The sequence below is a fragment of the Orcinus orca genome, chromosome 8 (assembly GCF_937001465.1).
Source record: "Orcinus orca chromosome 8, mOrcOrc1.1, whole genome shotgun sequence".
Lineage (NCBI taxonomy): Eukaryota > Metazoa > Chordata > Mammalia > Artiodactyla > Delphinidae > Orcinus > Orcinus orca.
In genome coordinates this window covers 53,116,181-53,137,974 of record NC_064566.1, presented here as the reverse complement: position 1 = coordinate 53,137,974, position 21,794 = coordinate 53,116,181, and the positions used below count along the sequence as shown (strand labels likewise).

The 21,794-nt window shown below is 52.8% G+C and overlaps 1 protein-coding gene across 5 annotated transcripts in view; it reads right to left on the bottom strand.

Annotated features, from left to right (window-relative positions):
- The window catches only part of UVRAG (UV radiation resistance associated), a 373,872-nt gene extending 363,437 nt beyond the window's left edge, over window positions 1–10,435 (bottom strand). For all 5 annotated transcript variants that reach the window (XM_049714244.1, XM_049714243.1, XM_049714245.1 and 2 more), the window contains exon 1: window positions 9,865–10,435. In XM_049714244.1, the coding sequence (XP_049570201.1) occupies window positions 9,865–10,420 (556 nt within the window). In that variant the 5' untranslated portion in view covers window positions 10,421–10,435. The remainder of the gene's footprint in view (window positions 1–9,864) is intronic.
- Between the last annotated feature and the right edge of the window lie 11,359 nt (window positions 10,436–21,794).

Genomic DNA, 21,794 nt, shown 5'->3' with positions numbered 1-21,794 from the left:
CGAGAGAAGGAGCTCATAGGGGTTTATTGCATGAATCAACAAATGCCGAAGTCCCAGAGGCAGCTGAAGGCCTGGATGCCCAGGTCAGACTGAGCTGCCTGACAGGAAGGCCCCCAGCCCTATCACTGAGGACCCCAGAGATGGGGTGGGGAAGTGAGCCTCTCTCGCACTCTCTGAGCATGAGTTTCCCTCACCCCACGATAAGAACAGAACCCACTTCCTACAGATGTCTTATTTTCATGAAGGAAGACGAGACAGGCCACAGAGTAACTTGACTCATTCTATGAAGAGAAACTGGCAGTAACCAATCCAAATAGCTGCTCCAGGGCACCACTGATTTCACCATTTATTTTATACAGCTCCTTTGCTCCTGGACTTGGGGAGGGCAGAGGGAGTGGAGCTGCCAGAGAGGCCCAGAGCAGCTCTCTTACCCCCAGAGAGAAACCCCCTGCCCCCATGTCTATACGGAGCTTCCCTGCCCCACAGCACTCTCCGGGAAGGTAGACAGGCAGGGATGGGCAGCCCCATTTTACAGAGATGGAAACTGAGGCAAGGTGAGGCCAAAAGATGTTAAGCCACTTGCTTGAGGTCAGGGTATAGGGGAGCCAGGACTCTCGGCAGGCATTTGAGTTCTGAGTCCCTCATCATTTCCATGATGCCAGGCTCTTGAGGGCTGGTCCCCACTACACAAGCCAGTCTACACCCCGACTTCAGGAACACACCCCTGGTGAAGGGAGGGCTGCCTCTCTGTCCCAACCATGTCCCAAGTTTCATGGCAGGTGGGGATGGGTGTGTATCGCCTCTTTGCCCAACATCTGATGATAAAGTGACCAGGCCACACCAGGACTGATGCAACCAGGGCTTCCTCTCGCACAGGCTTGAGGGGGCAGCGTCTGAGCCCCAGTCCCCGTAATCTGAGAAAGGGCCCTGGGCCAGCCCTGGCCCTGCATAACTCTGTGACCTGGGGCAAGTCACTTAGCCCCTCTCAGCTTTAGTTTCTCATCTGTAAAGTGAAGGTAAGAACCCCTAGCTGTCAGGGTGGTTGGGAAGGTAAAAAAAATAAATAAAAATAAAAAATGCATGTAGGTCCATTTGGCATCTCTTAGGTGACTGACACCTGTTAGGTGATTAGCTCTCGTCATGGCTTTTACCACTGACCAGAGTGGGAGGGGAATTGATGAGCAAACACAAAGTTTTTCAAGATGTGTGTGCTCATGAGGTTGTGTGTTACGAGGAGAGGGAGCAGAGCGGGGGCATTGGCCCGGGAGGCTCCAAGGAGGTGGCGAGGCCTCAGCAGGGCCTGGAAGACAAGATCTGGGAGGCAAAGAGGAGGAAAGTGGGCACTCGGGGTTGGGGGCAACTGCCGGAATAGAGACTCAGACGGAGTTACAAAGAGGCAGGCCCAAACCCAGAATGTTCAGTGACCCAGGAACGGGGGTTCACATTTACCCAAAACAGATGCTGAGAATAGGAAAGATGGAAAGGGCTCAAGCAGCCCAAAGTAGGCTCCTGGAGGAGGTGGGTGGGGACAGGGATAAGCATGGAGCACTTCTGAGGTGCCCAGCACTGTGCCAGCCACCGGGGAAATAGCAGTGAATGCAGCAGGTCAACTCTCACCTGTTAGGGGGCTTAAATTCTGCTGAGGGAGAGACAAAGCACCGACACATAAATGTAGGCTGTAACATCAGGCAGTGATGAGAGCTATGAAGAAAAATAAGCTAGAGGGATAGGCAAGAGGATCCTCCCCTGTGGAGGGGAGGCATGGAGCAAGGCTGACTCCCCTCCACGGGGACACTGGAGCACACGACATTCTTGGGTCAGGCCTCTGGGTGGCCCACACTGCCTCCTCTACCCTCCTTAGCTACTGGCATCCTGGGAAGGGGCTCACCAGCCTGGAGAAGGTGCAGAGGACAGGCGGACGGGCATCAGGAGAACCTGACCTCCAACTCGCAGGAAGTGCAGCCTTGGTGAGTCACTTCCTGTGCAAGCCTCAGTTTCCTCGTCTGTACAGTGGGACTAATACCTACCTTGCCAGATTCTTGGGAGAATTAAATGAGATGATGTATAGGCAAGAGTATCATAAAAAGTAAAGACCCGGGTGAATGGGGGGTAATTACCAAGTAAGCCTGGGTTTCCTCCCCTGTCTAGTGGGTTTCACAACCCCTGCCTTGCTTGGAGCAGAGGCACTGGCCTCAGTAGACTTAGGATTCAAACCCTGGCTCTGACTATTATTTAGTGTGAGACCCTGAAAGTCACTTCCCCTGTCGAAGACTCGGCATCCTCCTCTGTTATGATCCAGAATTGTTGGGAGGAATCCAAACAACTTACGGCAAGGGGCAAACAGCGTCTGGCACCTCTGTTAGAGAGCTAGAAAGGTGCCAGAGAGGTCACAGGGATGTGGACGGCCGCCACAGGTTCCCGAGTGGGGGAGTCACCCTGCTCACGTCTGCAGCCCCAAGGATGCCACACCTGGGCCCAGCCCGACCTAAGCTCTGCCCTGGTCCAGCAGCTACCAAGTGGACAGTGAGGAAGTCGCCCCAAGCTACTCCAGAGGGCTGGGCCCAGGGGTATAGGGGAGCCAGAGGCAGAGAGATGGACATTCTGACTCCTGGCAGACCCTTTGAGGTCCAGGAAGTTAGTCCAAGTGCCAAAGAAATGCCACATCTTCAAGGCCAGAGGCAAGCTCTCTTCCGGGTCCCCTCCCCGCCAAGCACCTTTCAGCAGGAGTCCTCACGTGTGATGATGGGGGACAGTCATGGCTCTGCAGGGTCATGCCTGTTGATCTCAGAGGCCCAGCCTTGGGTTGGGCTCCAACTAGCCCTGCACACGAAGCTGTGCCCATTCTCTGCCTTACCACATGCTCAGCCAGACCCTTCTTCCCTCGAGGAAGTCTCCCTACACTCTTGGCCCTGCCTGCCATCCCTCCAAACACAGTCCTGTCACCTCCAGGCCCAATCTGCTCAGTCACTGAGCTCACACTTACTGGGTACCTACCAGGCCCTGAAAGCTGGTCCGTCAGAGATGGGCCTCATCCTTCCCGGCTGATTCATCCTCGGGGAAGCCCTCCTCCCCCACCCCATGTGCCCCACCTCGCCCTGCACTCAGCCTTTCTCATTCAGGGAGAGAGTGTGCATTTGCTCATCTGGGTCCCTGTGCCCAGCATGGGGTCAGGCACAGAGCAGATGCTTGGTCAATGTTTGCCAGCTGGATGCTCGAGGGACCTGCGATGAATAAACAGGGCCTGGACAAGAACAGAGATGATGGACCTGTGCCACGGCAGAGGGTCAAACGGGAACTTTCTGGGGAATCAGGAGGGAAAGGTCTCCTCTAGCTGGAGGGATCACGATTAAAGGCAGGGGCAACGGTGGAAGGTTCCAGAAGGAGGGAGAGAAGGGTGGAGGCCAAACATTAACATTCATTCAGCGAGTACTTTCTGAGTATCCTTCACAGGCCAGGCTAGGCGCTGCTCTAGGGTGGGAGCTGCCACCCTGCCCTGCCTCTGCTTCTTGGGCTCTTGTAGGAGGAAGAGCTCCGCCCCGGGGCTGCCCACCTCAGCTATGGCTGGGGAGACAGGGCTGTGAACAACGAGGCACAGAGGGTAGGCCAGGGCCGGGGAATCCACGGGAGGTACCCAACTGGCCTGGAGGATGCTGTCATGGATGGGTCAGGTGAGATGTAAAGGATGAGTAAGTTTGCCAGGCTGACAGGAGGGGGGTGCAGGGTCAGGACCCCAGGTACTGGAGTCCCACAAATGGCACTGGAAAAGGCCTGGAAGGGAGAGAGCGCACAACTTTGAGGAATTAACTGCAAATAGTTCAACCAGGTTGAAGCATAGCAACCGTGTGAATGGGTGAAGCTAGTCGAGAACGTGCAGGGGGAGTGAGCCATGGAGGACTGGAAATGCCAGGCTGAGGAGTCCTGGGCTCCATCCTGAAAGCAGGGAAAATTGCTGCCCACCCCTTCCATTCCCTCCACCAGCTTCAGATGGTGGCTAAGGGCCCCGAGGCAACTAGCCAGCCATTCACCTGGTCCCAATACACTGGTGATTTCTTTTCTCGAAAGACTAATAATCTCCCCTTTAAGGGTTAGGTGTTCTTTAAGTAGGTAACCTTAAAGCAAATTAGGTGTCCTTAAAACAGGGCCCACTGGGACATCTGACCCAAAGGTGTCCCTGGAGGACCCTGGAGGTGACTGCTGAGGACCCCAATGGCCTGCTTTCTCTACTACCCCACCTTCTGACACATTAAAAAAATAGCTACTGAAGTGGGAGGGGTTGCCATGGCAACACCACCAGCTTGTGGGTATGTCACCACCAAGGAGTCCTCAAAATAGGCCCTTATCACAATACATGGGCAAGTGTGGGGAGCTAGGTTCTTCTGGGGCACTTACCTGGGCCCCAAGCAGGACATGAGCCCATTTTCACAAGGACAAGTTGGGGACAAGAATGAGTAGGAGGTTGACCCCCAGGATCCCACAGCCGTCAGGGGCATGATCAGAATCACATTTCTGCAGCAGAGCTGGAATGAACCCAAGGGGGCTGCCTTATGCAGCCCTCCTTACTGTACAGACGAGGAGGCTGAGGCCCCAAGAGGGCAGGGTCTTGCCCAAGGTCACACGGGAGGCAGATGCAGGGTGAGCCTCCTGGCCACTAAATCTGCTCTAATAGTGAAATGAATTCACATTTCCTGCTTCTGTCGATTTGCCCAAAGGGTTTGTGTGTTCAGCTTCCTTGGGTCTGCACCATAACCCGGGCAGATATTCTTATCATGCATTTGCCCGTTCTATAGATGAGGATACTGAGACTCGTAGCCCTAAACCCTCAAAACTGCCAGCAGCAACTCCACAGCCAGGAGGCTCCAGAAGTGGTGGAGGCCAAGAAACTCTGTGCACCAGCGGCCTCTCCCAGCAGCTCTCAAATCTCCACCCCCAACCCCTGCAAAGGGCATAGGCGAGCCACCCCAGGCCTGGATACAGCAACCTCTGTCTCCCTTGTCTCTCAGCACACCAGGACCTCAGCTCAGGTTGGTAGCCCAGAGACCCTGCAGTCAGACTTTCCCTCCCACACAAATCTCATGTCTCTATTTATTCTGGTCCCTGTACCTGAAGGTTCTTGCCTGTCTTGGTAACACCTGTTCATCTTTCAATATTCAGATTGACTGTCCCCTCTTCCGGGAAGCCTTCCCTGACCCCAGGATGATTTAGCTGCCTAACCCTCACCTCCAGGCCTCCACCCATGCTTCCTTCCCCTTTCACTATGTGGACCACTGTGCACTGTCATCCCCCTAGTCTCACTTCCTCAAAGGCAGGGACCATGGGTTGACCTGTGTGCAGCACAGAGTCTGACACACAGAGGTGCTCCATCAATAAACTGAAGGGCCCACATGAGAGTCCCCACTGTGAGAAGCCTTCCTGGATGTCCCAGAGCTGAGTCTGCCACTCTCCATAGTGTTGGAGGCTGTTGCACGTGTCACACAAAATGAATGACAAGGACTAACAGGCGAGTCACAAGTTAGTTTACAAAGCGCTTTCCATTCGTGTTAACCTAAACCCTCACATCCTTGAGAGTTTGAGATTTTCTGATCCTATTTTCCATTTAGGGGGAGTGAGATATCCAGAGCAGAAGTGAAGCCAGGGCCGGAATCCTGGCTCTCTGGCTTCTAAGCCCTGGAAGTAATGGGGGAAACTGTGGTGAGCCCCCCGCCCTCGGCACTCAGCCCTGGAACCGGCTCCTTGTGAGACTGTGGTGTCTCCAGAGCAGGGAACAGCTGCAGGCCCAGCACCCAGCATGGGTGGGCACAGAGGAGGCCTGAGGAAGAATTGAGAAATCACACTGAAGCAAAAAGCAGGGCTTCCTGCCAAGAGGAAGGAGCAGTGCTCAGGAGGGCTGAGGTCCCATTAATGATTCATTCATTCAACAAATATTTACTGAGCACCTACTATACACCAGGCACTGTGCTAAATGCTGGGACAAACACTGAGAAAGACAGACAGGGTCCCTGTTCCCAAAGGGCTGACATTCTTCTGGGGGAGACAATCACCTAAACAGATAAGTACACATGAGAATTTAGGTAATGAGAGGGGCTATAAAAAATAAAACAAGATGGGGCGGCTCTCCAGATGGTGTGGTCAGAGAAGGCCTCTGAGAGGAGACTGAATGGTTGGAAGCCAGCCATGCAGTGACCTGGGCAGAGGGCAGCACATGCAAAGGCCCTGAGGCAGGACTGAACTGGTGGGAATGCTGGGGGAACAGGAAGACCCCTGGCAGTTCTAGAGCACGACATGGTAGGAGACGAGGTTGTGAGGCCATGAGGACTGCTCACAGGGGGCTCCACGGCCACAAGGAGGAGTTTGGAAGGTTTGGAGTACGATGAGGGGCAATTGGCTGTTCCCCTGGCCTCAAAACTCTGGGGCTCGTGGTGCATGTACTCATCAAGGCAAGTTGGGGGAGCTTCCTGAAAAAGCTTGCGAAGGGGTGATCTGCCACTCCCATCATGGTCTGGGAGCAACCTACACTCATTCAAGAAACGACCACCTACAGTGGCGAGAGCCCTGCACGCAGCCCTTCATGGCTTCACCACACTTCTCTCTTGGTTTAAGGTGGCCAACGACTGGGAGATGGATCTGGGTTCTAACCCCGGCTTTGATAACCCGGGTCCAGTCCCTTCTCTCTGTGCCCCTCAGTGTCCCATCTGTCATGTGAGGGCCGTGCCAGATGCAGCGTTCCCAGAGAGCTTTGATTTTATGACTCAAGTACTTGTTGCTGAAATCAGGGGTGGGAGGATGGGGGTGTGGCAGGATTTCCACACTGGCTAGTGAATCACCTAGGCTGCCAATAAGATATTACTCTTGGCTCTCCTTTCCCAGCCCAGAAGAGCCCTCAGTAGCGCAGATAGCCCCAAAGTGGCGTTTGTGCATTTGGGGAAGTGGTGTATGCAAGGAAAGAAAGCTATAAAGAATTGGGAGAGGGAGGGACATGAGAATGATGTTCTCATCCTATGATTTAGGACTGGGTTAGGTGACTGTCAATCCTGAGTTCCAGAGTTAGCCTCCAACAATCCAGCCTCTTAGTTCCACCTCCTACCAAGTTCCTGCTTGCACACTCCCAGTGATGGAGAGCTCCATCCCCACCCACACCAAACCTGTTGCAATCCTCAATAGCTATCAGAAAGGATTCCTCCATTACATCAAATCTGCCCCCCATGATGCCACCCCTGTTCCTGGCCTTGCTTTTCGGAGCCTCACAGAGCAAATCAGCTCAGGATTTTACTGGGCTGCCACCATTTCGTGCTGGGTCCTGTGGTGAACCCTGGGGATAGAGGCAGGCACCAGAGGGCTTTGACCTGAAGAGCCTCACATCCAGGGGCAAAGGCAGGGATGCGAATATGACTAACTCTGCATTCTCCACCCCTGGCACAGGTAAATCCTTCAGATATTAGAAGATACCAACAGAGACGCCTGTCTCCCCGACACTTCCAGCACACACCCACCTACCCATGCACCCACAGCTGGCCTTTGCTTTTGGTCAAGAAACCAGACACCAAGGTATCTATTTCAATCTCACCCATCACAGGTATTCCCTTCACAGAAGCCATGGGTCTCCTTGAATACCACCACCAACAGGGTGTTCACCACCTCCCAACAATGGGACCTCACTGGCAGAGGCAAACCAGGCCACTGGGGAGTGTCTTCAAAGACCAAGGATGTAGAAAGCAGGTCTAATGGAGATGCCAGATAACACAAGATTTCCTTCAGCTCTCTCCCTTCCCCACCCAAGTCTTTCACCAAAGCGGAGCCCAGACACCTAAAGTAATTGGTTTGCATTTCATACCAGCCCTTGCTACATCCCATGATGGAACGGTTTGCAGCCAGTTTTTTTCTTTTTTTAATGTTTTCAAGACCTGATAACAACATGGAGAAATGCTCCTGACAGGATAGTAAGTGACTTGGTCAAAATCATTCACTGGAAGTCCTCCTGAACTACAAATCCTAGGTCAAAAATGAGGAGGTCAGGGTCGCCTGCTCCTGGAAGATAGAGCTCACAGCCTGTGGACAGCAGAGGTGAGGGAAGGGGATCTCCAGGAAGGACCACCACAGAGCGCATCCCTATCCCATTCTCTGGAGACAAAAGCATTTTCAAAAGCATGAACATGGCTAGGTCCCTTCCTTCCCCTGTTATGGGCATTAAATGGCACAGTGAACAGACAAGCTCTTTAAAGTTAGAGAAGGGGCTGTCAGAGGCTGTAGGGCTGGGTGTCTGGGGCAGCTCAGGCTGCTTGTCCAGAAGATGATGACAGCAGCTCGGTACCTCTCCAAGGGCAACGAGCAGCACCCAGACCAAGAGGGGCAGATAATCACACCAACAGTCACACGGGGAACAACGCCAATGCCCCAGACACGGTTAACCTGTGATACAGCTCCAGGGTGCTTACCTGGCAGCCACTAGAATATTATAAGTGATTTGGAGTACCAGAAGGAAATACTCATGATTTAACATTAAGAGGGAGAAAACAGGATTCAGAACTATATCTACATCACGCTTTGAACTTTATCTAAATAATGTGTACAAATAAAACTATAAAGAAATATACTAAAATGCTCTTAGGAAGCTATTTTTGGATAGTCAATTAACCAGCAGTTTTAAATTTTCTTCCTGTTTTTCTATATTTTTCAAAATTCCAATAATTCATATGTTTTATTTTTATAATGAAGATGGGTCGAGTAGGCTACTGTTAGTTACTGAAGAAAACTCCTAAGTAGGAGAGGTTCAGCAAGCAGAATAAAGACTTAGGTGGAGGGAGGGAGGATTCAAGCAAGACCAGGACAGCTGTGAGAATGTCCCAGGCTCTCCTGGATTTGTATTTAATCCCCTGGCCAAGGCACCTGTTAAGGAAACCTTGGGTGGGTCATGCCTCCTCCCATCTCAGTTTCTCCAAGTACAGGTGAGAGGTGGGGGACATGGAAGGGATGCTCTTCCTTGAGGGGGCAAAGCTCTGGAGTTTGATCTCCACTCTGCCCCTGATTCACGGAGGGCCTCAGGTGCACACCGGTGGAACAGGGGCCCGGGCCACACTGGAGGGCACCCAGGGTCCTCTGCCCCACCTTCTAAGTGTGCCAGGCTCACAGTTGCTGCTGAGTGGGCTCCCAAGCCTGGGCTGAAGAATGGGTGTGAGGAAGGAGACAGTGCGAGCACACCTGTCCCAGCCAGGCATGTTCCTTGTCTGGTGGCTGCTTCAGGGGATTGCAAAACCCTTGCCGCTCTGCCCCATCCAGTGCCTCACAGCTTAATCCACCAGGTGAGGAGAGAGGGTGGGAACTGCCAGGGGCCAGGAGCAATGCTGGGGCTTGGAGAGGAGTTCTCAGCTATCACTCCATCTCACAGGCTGGAGAAAGAGAAGTGATGTAACAGAGGTCCCCAAAATCGATGAGTGCCAGAGTGGAGAATGCGCCCACGTGACTACCATGCCAGGTTGCCTGGATCAGACCCGGTAACCATTATTCTAACCTCATCTCAGACCCAGGTGAGTTGGGGGGAAGAATGGTAGTGATGGTGGGGGAGAGGGCGGCAAACCATCCCAAAAAGAAAAGAAAGGGGTTGGGACCTCGGCCCGCATAGCGGCCTGTCCTCCAGCAACGTGCCGCCACCTTACCAACACACTCCTGCCTGCCTTAGAGCCTTTCATCACATCCTTTCCTGAAAACCTTCTTGCAGCTGCACTGCCCCAGGAGAAAGCCCGCAAGGCCCTGCAGACCCTGGGCTGTAACAGCTCATGTCCCAGACCCTTAGCCCAGCTCCGAGAGCTCTCACAGGACAGCACGGTTCCTCAGTCAAAGCTCTCCCTCCAGTCAGCTGGGCCCGATGCTCACCTCGCAGGACCCCGGAGTAGGCGGCTATGAGGGTCTTCATGGCGAAGCCGGTGCAGTCGGGGCTCCGCGTGAAGCCGCCTGACCCCGCGCCCCTGGCCCGTGCCCCGGCCGCCTGGGCCAGGGCTTCGCGCCGAGCACGGGAGCGCGGGGGCGGCTGCGGCCCGGGGAGCGGGGGGTGGGCGGCCAGACGGGCCCGAGCGGCGGCCGAAATTGGAGCCTTGGCCACGGCCACGGCCACGGCCACTGCGCCCGCGGCTCGGCGCGCGGCACTTTGTAACCTCATAAGGGGGCGGGGCCGACGCGGCAGGGGCGGGGTCGGCTGTTCCAACCTCTGCCGCACCAGCTGCGTTGGGATGGGGGAGCGCCGGGCTCGGCTTGGCGCGGGAGAGCTGCTCGGAGGCCCCTGCTCGGCGCGGGTGGGCGGCCCGCGAAGCCGAGTCCTCCTTGCAAGGGGCTGCCTGGTTATTCCTGCCGCTCCCTCCGCCCGCCCCTCGCCGCACCCCCGCGGCGGTTGGTGCAGCCCGCCAGCAGGAACTTGGGCCGGGAGCCCCGGCATGGGCAGGACAGGCGGGGCCGGGCGTGGGTTTGTGTTTTCCTCTGGGCAAGGCCTCGCCTTGGCTACAGATGCTGAGGTCCCGCCTCTGATTGGTGGTTGTATCGGGCTTAGTTAGGTAGGGGTGGGCTCCTGAAGCCCTCACGCTGCCTCTACTTTTCCATCTGTTTCTGTAGAAACTTCGCCGAGAATCTATACACTGCTGAGTGCTGGGGACCCAAACCAGTCAGTCTCGGCCCTGCCCTGGGGGTGCTCACGTTAGTGAGAGGCAGCCATACGGATGCTGGCAGCAATGCTAGGGCAAGAGAGAAACCTCTGGCTATAGACCAAGAGGAGAGAGGTCCTTTCATTGGGCTGCGGGCCGGGGGCTGGGTGAACTTCCCAGAGAGATTAGTGCACAGCACAGCTGGAATCAGGCAAACCCGGAGCCCAGTTCTGGCCCTCCCTTTCTTGAACCTCAGTTTCCATATCTGTACAATGGGAACAATAACACTTATTTTGTGATGTGCTTTGAGAACTAAATGAGGTAAAGTGAAAAAAATAGTATAGTGCCAGGTACACAGAAAGTGTTCCAAAAGTATTTTCATTGCCCTTTGATGAGTAGTTTTGTAGACGACGGAGGGTGTAGGGGTAAGGCATAAAGTCTTAGAAAAGGCAGCATGTTTGGGGCAGGGTTAGGGCACCTGCAGTGTCTGGAGCCCAGGCAGCTGTGGGATATGAGACTGGGACTAGATCTTAGGAAGGTTCTTGACTGCCACTCTTGAGACATTAGGGGGTATAGCTTCGAGTAGGGAAATGCCAGTGGTCACCTATGTTTTTAAGAATCCTTCAGCCATAGTGTGGGGAGAGGCTAGAGGCTAGGGGGCAGTGAGGAGCCTGCGGGAGGGACCCAGGTGAGAGAGAATGATCCCTGAGCTCGGATGGTGGTGGAAGGATGGAAAGAAGGCCTGGTCTGGAGAAAAGTGCAGGAGGAGGTGAGATCTACTGGAATGTGGTGGAATGAATTATTGGATGTGGAGGGTAAAGGGAGGTGTGTGGGCAAAAAGCATGTGAGTGAAGAGACGGATTCCTTGGGGACAGCTTGAACAAACTGGGTGTGGGCTCACAGCATAAGAGGAGAGGGAGTCTCTGCCATTGCAGTCTTTACCATCTCTTCTTGTCAGAAGTCACAGTTCCAAGGCAGCATGTGACAAATGCCACTGATGGGACCTAGAAATACTGCCGTTTGTTCAACCCACTCAAGGCCATAGGAGTAAACCTTGAGAAAAAGTCATGGAGCCCCGAGGCATGAGTTGGCTGAGTAGAAGGAAAAGCATTCCAGATAGAGAGACCAGCATGTGGTGAGGCTCTGATGCTGAAAAGAGCTTGGTGCCTTTTAGGAAACTGAGGTAAAGCTAGTGGCTTCCAGGTTTGCAGGGGACATAGGGGTCTGGTATGTGCGAAGGCTGGGAGGTTGGGACAGGTGTGATGTATTTCTGGGGAAAGAGCAGTGCAACAAGGTGGATGCTGAAGGTGCCGTGAATTCTTCAGTCCTCTCCCCAGAGGTGTTTTGGGTCCCCTTGGAAGCAAGACTCCTACTGGCCTGGAAGGACCCCAAGTCAGTGTGTGGCTTGTGCCTTCTCCAGAAGGGTCTCCTGTGGAGGAGGCCTGGGGCTAGAACTCATGGCTCACCCACTCCCCTCATAGTATGATCTAAGGGGCAGAGCTTGGGCTGGGAGGCAGGAGGCCTGCATTCTGGCCTTTCCTGTCCCATTGACTTGCAGTGTGTCCTCGGGCAAGTCATCTTCCCAGCCCAGGTTTTAGTTTCTGCATCATGAAATAGAGGTGACGGTTCTTATCCCATATTTGAGGAGGAAATGAAACCACAGAATGTAGAAGGGTGTCACCACTGTGCTATGAAAGTAAGCTACTGAAATGGCAAGACTTTGGATCAAGACCAAGTCCCCTTTGAAACATTCAGATCCCAGGTTCATCTACTTCAGCACATTTTTCCTGTGCACCTTCCTGGGCCCGGCTCTCATTGGGACACAGATGGTAATCAGACATTGAGGAGCCCCAACCCAGAGGCAGTGTCCCCAAGTCAGTGGTTGCAGCAAGACAGCCAGGCTATGGTGCAGTGCAATGTGGGAGGCTGTGCCGAGTTCCGTCCTTTCCTCTGTGCTGTCACTGTCTGCAGTGTCTGCCTCTCCCGTGGGCCAGGAGCTATCCCAGCATCAGCAGGAACTTCATCACTCTGTGCCCCGGTGCAGGCCTGGCTCAGATTTGTGGCTCAGTTAACAGTGGACTGACCAGTGAATAAGTACAACAAAGTCATGGACAAAGTGCTATGGGGGAGCACCGAGGAGGGAATGGTAATCGAGAAGGTTGAGAGATGACGACATTTGCTGCTGGACCTGAGATGAAGAGTAGGATTCTGCCCGGCAGAAAGGAAGGAGAAGGCCTTCAGGCAGAGGCTACAGCCTGGGCAGAGGCCTGGACGTGGGAACCATGAGCACCCTGATATGGCTGGAGGAAGGATGCTGGAAGAGGGATGCAGGCAGGGGAGGAGATCAGGCTGGAGAGGTTGACTGGACCAGATCTGAGGCGCCGTGTAATCCCACCTGGGCTTCACCCTGCAGGACGGGACCAAAAGAGGAGTATGACCAGAGCACCTTGATTAGATTGGAGGGTTAGAAAGATCAGGTGGGTGGGTGGTTTGGTGGTGTGAGGGCTTGGGATGGGGCAATAACACATAGTCCCAATTTGGGCCTTTCTCACACACATGGGAATATTCACCAAAGGATGCTGAGGCAAGTCCGAGGGCTGAAAGGGGCACTTGCTTCCTTCTGGGTCACCTCACAGAGTGACAACTCCCTCCCGTTGGTCCCCAGCTGCCATGCCCAGGGCTCCTGCTTAAACAGCTCGCTCCACTTTGGCTTGGATGGAAAACCAGACCCAGAGGTAGAGTAACCCAGAGAGGATGTTTCTTAGCAGCTTTCTGTGTCCTGGGATGACTGCTCTTTCCTGCACGAGGCGGGTATGGGGAGCTCATACCAGGCACTGAGTTCTCCTGGCCCCTCCCCACTCATTCCAGCACCCCTCTATGCCCGTCCTAATGCACTGCTCTGCTGCTCCTGCCAGAGTGTGGGCAGGACAGCTCCAGGACCTGGGTCACCTTTCCTGCATCATGTCCCAACCCAGGGCTTTTCCCACAGTGCTTTGGCCAAACCCCAGATGGAGAGGTCAAATCAAGCCACCAAGCTGGGTTTGACCAGGGTGGGCTTCCCCAAAGGTGGCACATCCCAACGCCCCCTTCAGTCAGGAAGGTTGTGCTGCCATTAGGAATTATGGGTGCAGTTTTATGGTTTGTGAGGGGTTGGATACTGGCACCTCTGAGACCCCTAACAGTGATGGCAGCCTCAGCCCCTCCACTGCACAGAGGAGGAGGTGAGTGGCCGGTCTGCAAGGCAGAGAGGACAGCTGTCCTAAGAGAGGCACAGGGCGAAAGGCAGAAATAAACAATTACAAGCGCTCTGCTCCATGCAGGTCCTGGCCTGTGTGAGCTCACCCGGTCCACGTAGCCACCCTGCCAGGAGTGATTACCACCCTGCTTTGCGAATGAGGTACAGGGAGATAAAGGGATTGTCCAAGATGAGACGGTGACTAAGTAGCGAAGCTGGGATTCACATCCAAGTCTTCCTGAGCCCCAAGTCCATGTGCTTTCTCTGCTTCACAAGGCTGGGGTGGGATGGGGGAGACGGGGAGTTCCTAACACTGGAGCTGCTTGACAAAAGGAAATTTCCATCCTTTTCCTCCTTTAAGCTTCTCTCATAGCCCTGTGAGGTTGTTGCCATTTTGTAGTTGGGAAAACTCAGGCTCAGAGACCCAAAAAGCTTGCCAGATGTCAATGCTGGGGCTGGGATTTGAACCAGTTCTCATGGCCCAAGGCTAGCGCTTGTCTGGGTCAAACTCATTCCCGGTGCTGGGCTCACTTGGAGGGTTAGAGGACAGAGGTGATGGCAAGGGGACGGGGGCCTGGTGTGGCTTTACGGTGCCACATGTCACCCACCTCCTCCTTCCCCATCCAGGAATTTGCCAGGCAGGGCTGCTTCGGGGCGCGGAACTCCCTCCCTCCCGGGATTCCGTCCCTCCCTTCTAAATCTCTCCTGTCCCCCGTCTGAGTGATTTCACCACATGCTGCTTGTCCATCGGGGCCAGATGGTGTACAGTCTCAGGTGCCAGGCTAAGGAGTCTGCACTTTATCCTCAGAGAAATGGGGAGCCACAAAGGGCTTTAGCAGGGATGACGTAAGGTCAGTTTTGGCTTTAGAAGGATCACTGTCCAGGTAAGAACACCTTCAGTGTCACCTCCATGGCACCCTTCCTGACTACCTCTGCCCTGTATTAGTCAGGGTCCCCACAGGCAACAGCATAGCTGCAGTTGGGTAATTTGAGGAAATCTTAATACAAAGACTGTTTGCAAAGTTGTAGGCAGGATACAGGGAAAAATTCAAGGGGTAGTGCAGTACCCCAAGGCCAGTGACATTTTGGGGGGCATGTGGCCTGAGGGGCAAAGGGAGGAGGCCAGCTGGAGTGGGAGGTGTGTGGGGAGGGCTGCCTGATGGCAGCTGTGGCACAGACAGCCCATAGTGACCTAGCAAGGTCACTCTCTGTCCCTCCCTCCCTCCCATCTTCTGCCAGGACTTTCCAATGGCCAGAAGGTAAAGGAGCCCAATGACACAGTCTATACAGAGAATCCAGGCAGAGTTTACGGTAGAGAAAGGTGGAGAGTGGGTCTGGAGGGTAATGGCCCTAGGAGGACCCTCTCCACCTCTGTGTCCCCATTAGACCCCTAGCTCCTTTCTTTCAGAGCATCTATAACTCTGAGTGTCTATACACATGTCCTGCAGAGAAGCAGCTACTTGAGGGCAAAGGTAGAATTAGTGTGCTCTCTGTGTCCCAGTGCCCGACACCGGGCCTGGCTCACAGGAGGGACTTGGCTAATGTTGGAAGGAAGAAAGGAAGAAGGAGGCAGGGAAGGAGAGAGGGAGGAAGGAAGGGAGAGGTGCTGAGGATGTAGACTGAACTAAAGCAGTGGTGGGTGAAATGTAAGAAGGGAGGGCTGGGGCTCCCTGGTGGCGCAGTGGTTGAGAGTCCGCCTGCCAATGCAGGGGACACGGGTTCGTGCCCTGGTCCGGGAAGATCCCACATGCCGTGGAGCTGCTGGGCCCGTAAGCCATGGCCGCTGAGCCTGTGCGTCCGGAGCCTGTGCTCCGCAACGGGAGAGGCCACAACAGTGAGAGGCCCGAGTACCGCAAAAAAAAAAAAAAGAAGGGCGTGCTGGAGAGATGCTGAGGCCTTAGAATCTCTAGGACTTGGTGACATGGAGGTAGGGCTGAAGCACAAAGAGATGATTGAAGATAAGTTCAGGTTTCAGACAAGAACCCAGGAGCACTGACCTCCAGCTCTAATGCCTGACCTGGGGGTACGGGCTCAGTAGTGGCCTTTGGCACTGTCTTGTGGGACAGGTCTGGCCGACTGGAGAGGAATAGGCCTGAAACACTTGGGAACCAGCCTTCAGAACAATCCCTGCCCCATTTTAGCAAGTTTTTATTGCAAAACATACAGAAAGTGCCCCTTGCATCATTCCATCTGTAAGTTTTTTACTCAAGTCTCCCAGGACCTTTCCCCTGCAGGGAAGGGATGAGGAGTCAATCTCCCCTCACACTGAGAGCTCCTCGTGCGTGCTTTGTTATCCATCCCTCCCTCTTGCTCACCTTTCTGGAGACCCTCCTAGCCCTGTGCTGATCTGGGGGTGCAGTCCTTACTCTCTGGGAGCCTGCATTCTGGGGGAAGAAACAGACACATTAAAAGACAATTACTGGGCTTCCCTGGTGGCGCAGTGGTTCAGAGTCCGTCTGCCAATGCAGGGGACACGGATTCGTGCCCCGGTCCGGGAAGATCCCACATGCCGCGGAGCGGCTGGGCCCGTGAGCCATGGCTGCTGAGCCTGCGCGTCCGGAGCCTGTGCTCCGCAACGGGAGAGGCCACAACAGTGTGAGGCCCGCGTACCGCAAAAAAAAAAAAAAGACAATTACTATGTGTGGTGATGGATGTTAACTAGACTCACTGTGGTGATCATCTCACAATATACATATATCAAATCATCATGCTGTACACCTGAAACAAATACTATATATATATTTTTTGGCTGCATTGGGTCTTCGTTGCTGCACGTGGGCTTTCTCTAGTTGTGGCAAGCGGGGGCTACTCTTGTGATGCGCGGGCCTCTCATTGCGGTGGCTTCTCTTGTTGCAGAGCATAGGCCCTAGGCTCGTGGGCTTCAGTAGTTGCGGCACGTGGGCTCGGTAGCTGTGGCTCACGGGCTTAGCTGCTCCACAGCATGTGGGATCTTCCCGAACCAGGGCTCGAACCCGTGTCCCCTGTATTGGCAGGCAGATTCTTAACCACTGCGCCACCAGGGAAGCCCACAAATATTATGTTAGTTATATTTTTAAAAAAGACAATTACTTTTCATCAGTAGTTTTCCCAGCTTTCCTTAGCAGTGAACTCTTTTCTTCAAATGCAGCCTTGTTCAAAAGCCCATAAGGTGACACAGATGACATGTGATTGTTACGTACTGTGTTCAGGCCTCAGTATCCCTATGTGCCATCTAGATGGGAATAAGTAAAGTATCTCTTTCCTAGGGTTGTTGTAAGGGCTAAAAGAATGAACGAAGTGCCCAGCACAGGGCCTAGCATCTAGTACTTGACAAATGTTATCAATAGAAGAGTTATGATTGGAACAGAAATTGGGAGGCCAGATTTACCAGGAGATGGGGCAACCTGTCCAACAGGTTTGAACAAACATAATGGGGGAGGGAAGGGTAAAATGTCCCGAGTAACCATTGAAACTGGAGGACACTAGGAGTGACAAAGAGACAGGCATCCCAGCACGGAGATGAAAACATACCCAGAGGAAAACCACAATGTGAGCGAGGGTCCCAGAGAGCAGAAGCCCAGTAATAGTAGCCTCGGTCAGAGGAAACTGGAGATGCGGTGTGCTTGATTTAGCTTATCTTTCTAAGCAAAGGCCAGTGCAGGCACGGAGATAGGTGAGACTCAACCCTGCTCTCAGGGAACTTGCAATCTGGGGAGGCACTCTGGGTACAAATGACTGCAATGCAGGGAGGAAGTTGGGGGGGGTCAATGAACGGGGGTTCTGGGTAAATCAGGAACAACTTCCTGGAGGAGGGTGAGTCACTGGGCCAGATCTAACAAAATACACCACTATGCTACACTCCGCTGCAGTGGTTCTCAAACTTTCCTGTAAATCAGAATCACCTGGAGTTACAGGTTGCCAACAAACACATGAGAGGATGCTCAACATCACTAATCATTAGAGAAATGCAAATCAAAGCTACAATGAGGTATCACCTCCCACCAGTTAGAATGGCCATCATCAAAAAATCTACCAACAATAAATGCTGGAGAGGGTGTGGAGAAAAGGGAACCCTCTTGCACTGTTGGTGGGAATGTAAATCGATACAGCCACTATGGAGAACAGTATGGAGGTTCCTTAAAAAACTAAAAAGAGAATTACCATATGACCCAGCAATCCCACTACTGTGCATATACCCTGAGAAAACCATAATTCAAAAAGAGTCATGTACGACATTGTTCATTGCAGCTCTAATAGCCAGGACATGGAAGCAACCTAAATGTCCATTGACAGATAAATGGATAAAGAAGATGTGGCACATATATACAATGGAATATTACTCAGCCATAAAAAGAAACGAAATTGAGTTATTTGTAGTGAGGTGGATGGACCCAGAGTCTGACACACAGAGTGAAGTAAGTCAGAAAGAGAAAAACAAATACCGTAGGCTAACACATATATATGGAGTCTAAAAAAAATAGTTCTGAAGAACCTAGGGGCAGGACAGGAATAAAGATGCAGAGGTAGAGAATGGACTTGAGGACACGGGGCGGGGGAAGGGTAAGCTGGGACGAAGTGAGAGAGCGGCATGGACATATATACACTACCAAATGTAAAATCGATAGCTAGTGGGAAGCAACCACATAGCACAGGGAGATCAGCTCGGTGCTTTGTGACCACCTAGAGGGGTGGGATAGGGAGGGTGGGAGGGAGATGCAAGAGGGAGGAGATATGGGAACATATGTATATGTATAACTGATTCACTTTGTTATAAAGCAGAAACTAACACACCATTGTAAAGCAATTATACTCCAATAAAGATTAAAAAAAAAAGAATCAGCTGGAGGACTTGGTAAATCACAGCTTGCTGGGTCCCACCCCCAGAATTTCTGATTCAGTAGGTCTGGGGTGGGGCTGAGAATCTGCATTTCTAACAAGTTCCTGGGTGGGTGCTAAAGCTGCTGGTTTGAAGCCCACTCTTGGAGAATCACTGTTGAACCGCTTTGCACTGAGGAGATGACAGTGCATCTCAGAGAAACTGCAGGAGGAACCTGTAGTTTCTGGGGGGTGATGGGAAGTGATGTTCTGTGGGGGAAGCATTGGAAGACTGGAGGTAGGGTGGCGCAGTCCTTACTTTTCCAAAAGGAGAAGCAGCAGCTTTCATGAACTACAGCAGGTGGTAACAGGTGCTAAACTTCAGTGCGTATTGTCTGCCAGTTCTGGTTTCAGGTATATTACCTGTGTGGATTTATTGAAGCCTCAAAACAACTCTATGGAGTAGATACTACTGTAATTTGTCTCATTTTACAGTTGAAGAAATGGAGGCACAAAGGTTTAAAAACTTGCCCGGGATCACACAGCTAGTAAGAGGCAGAGCCAGGATTTAAGTCCAGGTATTCTGGCTTCAGAGCCTATGCTCTATAATAGCTGCAGAGTCCTGGCTGGTTCTGAGGTCAATGGTATAAACCGCATACTTTAAAGGGTGGCCCTGGAGAGAAGGAAGCATTGGTTATCAGGAGCTGAGGTTGAGTTAGCAAGAAGGAGTGATATTCATGCACCAGTTCCCTCTCCGGTGGCTTCACTTAAGTCCCAAGCTGGCCCAGGCCTACGCCCTTGAGTGTCAGCCTAGTTCATGAACATGAGGATGACAAGCAGACCAGAGTGGGCCGGGCCAGGGAAGAGTAGCTGTTCCAGATGGGAGCTAACCCTAGGGTGAGGTATCCTGGCAGCTCCAGGTTCCACTCTCAGCCTGGCGTTGTGGGGCTTTAAAATCAGCAACCCACACAAGGATTTTGACACAGAACATGCAGGAGACAAAGAAGGGTGTAAAGCAAATCTTTTACCCGAGATAAGCAAGATTAGAAGACCCTGAAAGTCTGCAGAAGCAGGTTGAATCTGACAGGATGATGTTGAAGAGGAAGAAATACAGTCAGGAATCGACCAAATGGAGGGGGTGGGATCAGGGAAGGCTTTCTGGAGGAGGTGGTGTCTGAAAGGACTCCTGAAAGACCAAGACGAATGACATTTGGGTAACAGGTCTTTCCAGCAGAGGGAAGACCTTGTTGCAAAATGCTGGCACTAGGGGAAGATGTCCTAGGGAACTGGAAGAAGCTCAGCAAGGCTGGAGGAGGGTAGGGAGCAGCTGGCAAGGAAGGCAGAGCCCACCCTGCAAGGGCAGTAAGCCGGCTAAGGGGCCAGAGGCATCCTGAGGGCACAGAGTATCCACTGGGCAGTTTCATCAGGGGACTGATGTTGTCAGACCTACACTGGGGAGGTCCTTCTGGCTCCAAAGTGCAGGGTGGATCTGGGGATGGCTTGAGAGTGATTTGAGTGGAATGTAGGGCAGCCAATTAGTGGGGGCTGATGGGGGTTTTACAGGCCAAGAGGAAATGGGGGACTTTATGCAGTATTTATTTAACAAAAGAGGAAAGAAATGTCCACAAAATTTTAGTTGACAAAAATCAGAGTAAATAATTGAATACAGTTTTTTGTACTACAGGTCTACTCTTGAGAAGGGCAGAATTTTTGGAGAGTGACATTTCACCTAACTGGGGCTCAGTCAGCATCCCCTGCAATCAAATGATGGCAGACGTTCATCTGTACGAGTCATTCTTAGCCCATAGGTCGTTCAGACACAGAGTGTAGTTTGCTGACCCTGGTCTAGACCAGTGGGCCTGGATGGAAGCAAGTGAGAAACAAGGATGCTCTCCCCTCCACCCACAATGGACCTCCAGCAGCCTGCCACTCCGTTGAGAGATGGCCCTTCTTCCAGGGGGCTCAGTGAAAATCATCGTTGTTACTAGGAGACGGACCGAGATTCTTTAGCAATAGGAAGATACCACGAATGTGAAGGTCTGTAATCATCATATCTCAGAGCACAGGGCCCTCAGAGGTCCCTGCCCAACCCTCTCCCAAGGCAGGACTAACATACATGAGTTTCTTGGAAACGCAAAATATTCCAGATATGGTAAGTGACCTTGGAGGTCTCGTTGGAAGAGCTGGTATTTGAATGCAAGTCATAGGATTCCCAGCTGGGGCTCCTTTCCCTACACAGCCCTGGCCTGCCATGGACCTTGGCTAGCTTGGAGCAGAGGAGCACACAGGGAAGGAGTAGGGTCAGGACTCATCTGCCCTAGACAAGATGCTCTTCAGGCTTCTGCCTTCCCCAGTTTGTGGTTCAGGGGCAGATCAAGTCTCCTAATTTACATACATTTGCATACATAACTTTCCCTGATGAGGAATCTGAGGCTCCAAGAGAATGAATAGTTTGCTCGGCATCTGTGGTGGGCTAAAAAGGTGGCCCCCCAAAGATACCCATGTCCTAATGCCTAGACCTGTGAATATTACCTTATATGTGGAGAAAATGGGTCTTTGCCTATGTGATTAAACTAAGGATCCTGAGATGAGATTATCCTGGACTATCTGGATGGGCTGTAAATGGAATCACATGTATCCTTATAAGACAGGCAGAGACAGACTTGACTAGATCTAGAAAGGAGAACGTGATGTGACAATGGGAACAGAGAAAGAGATTTGAAGATGCTTCTCTACTGGCTTTGGGGATGGAGAAGGGACCCATGAGCCAAGGAATACATGCAGCTCTAGAAGCTGGAAAAGACAAGGAAACAGATCCTCCCCCAGAGCTTCAGGAGGGAGCATGGCCCTGCCAACCATCTGTAAGAGACAGAGTGCACCTGGGAAGCATCCACCTGGACTCTAGATTCTTAGAAAGTGGCACAGGGACCTGACTCTGCCCTCCCCTGGGGTCACTAAGACAGACAGCCAGGCATCCACCGCCCCTCTGACCCAGCCCATGACCCGCTCTAGCTCAAGCACCTCCCAGGGCTCCTTCCTACCTGGGGGATCAATTCTTGACTTCTTGACTGGACATCAGTTCCCCCAGACAGCAGGCCAGGAGGCACCGTCAGGGACCCTGTCTGCCTGCCCCACCTCTATCT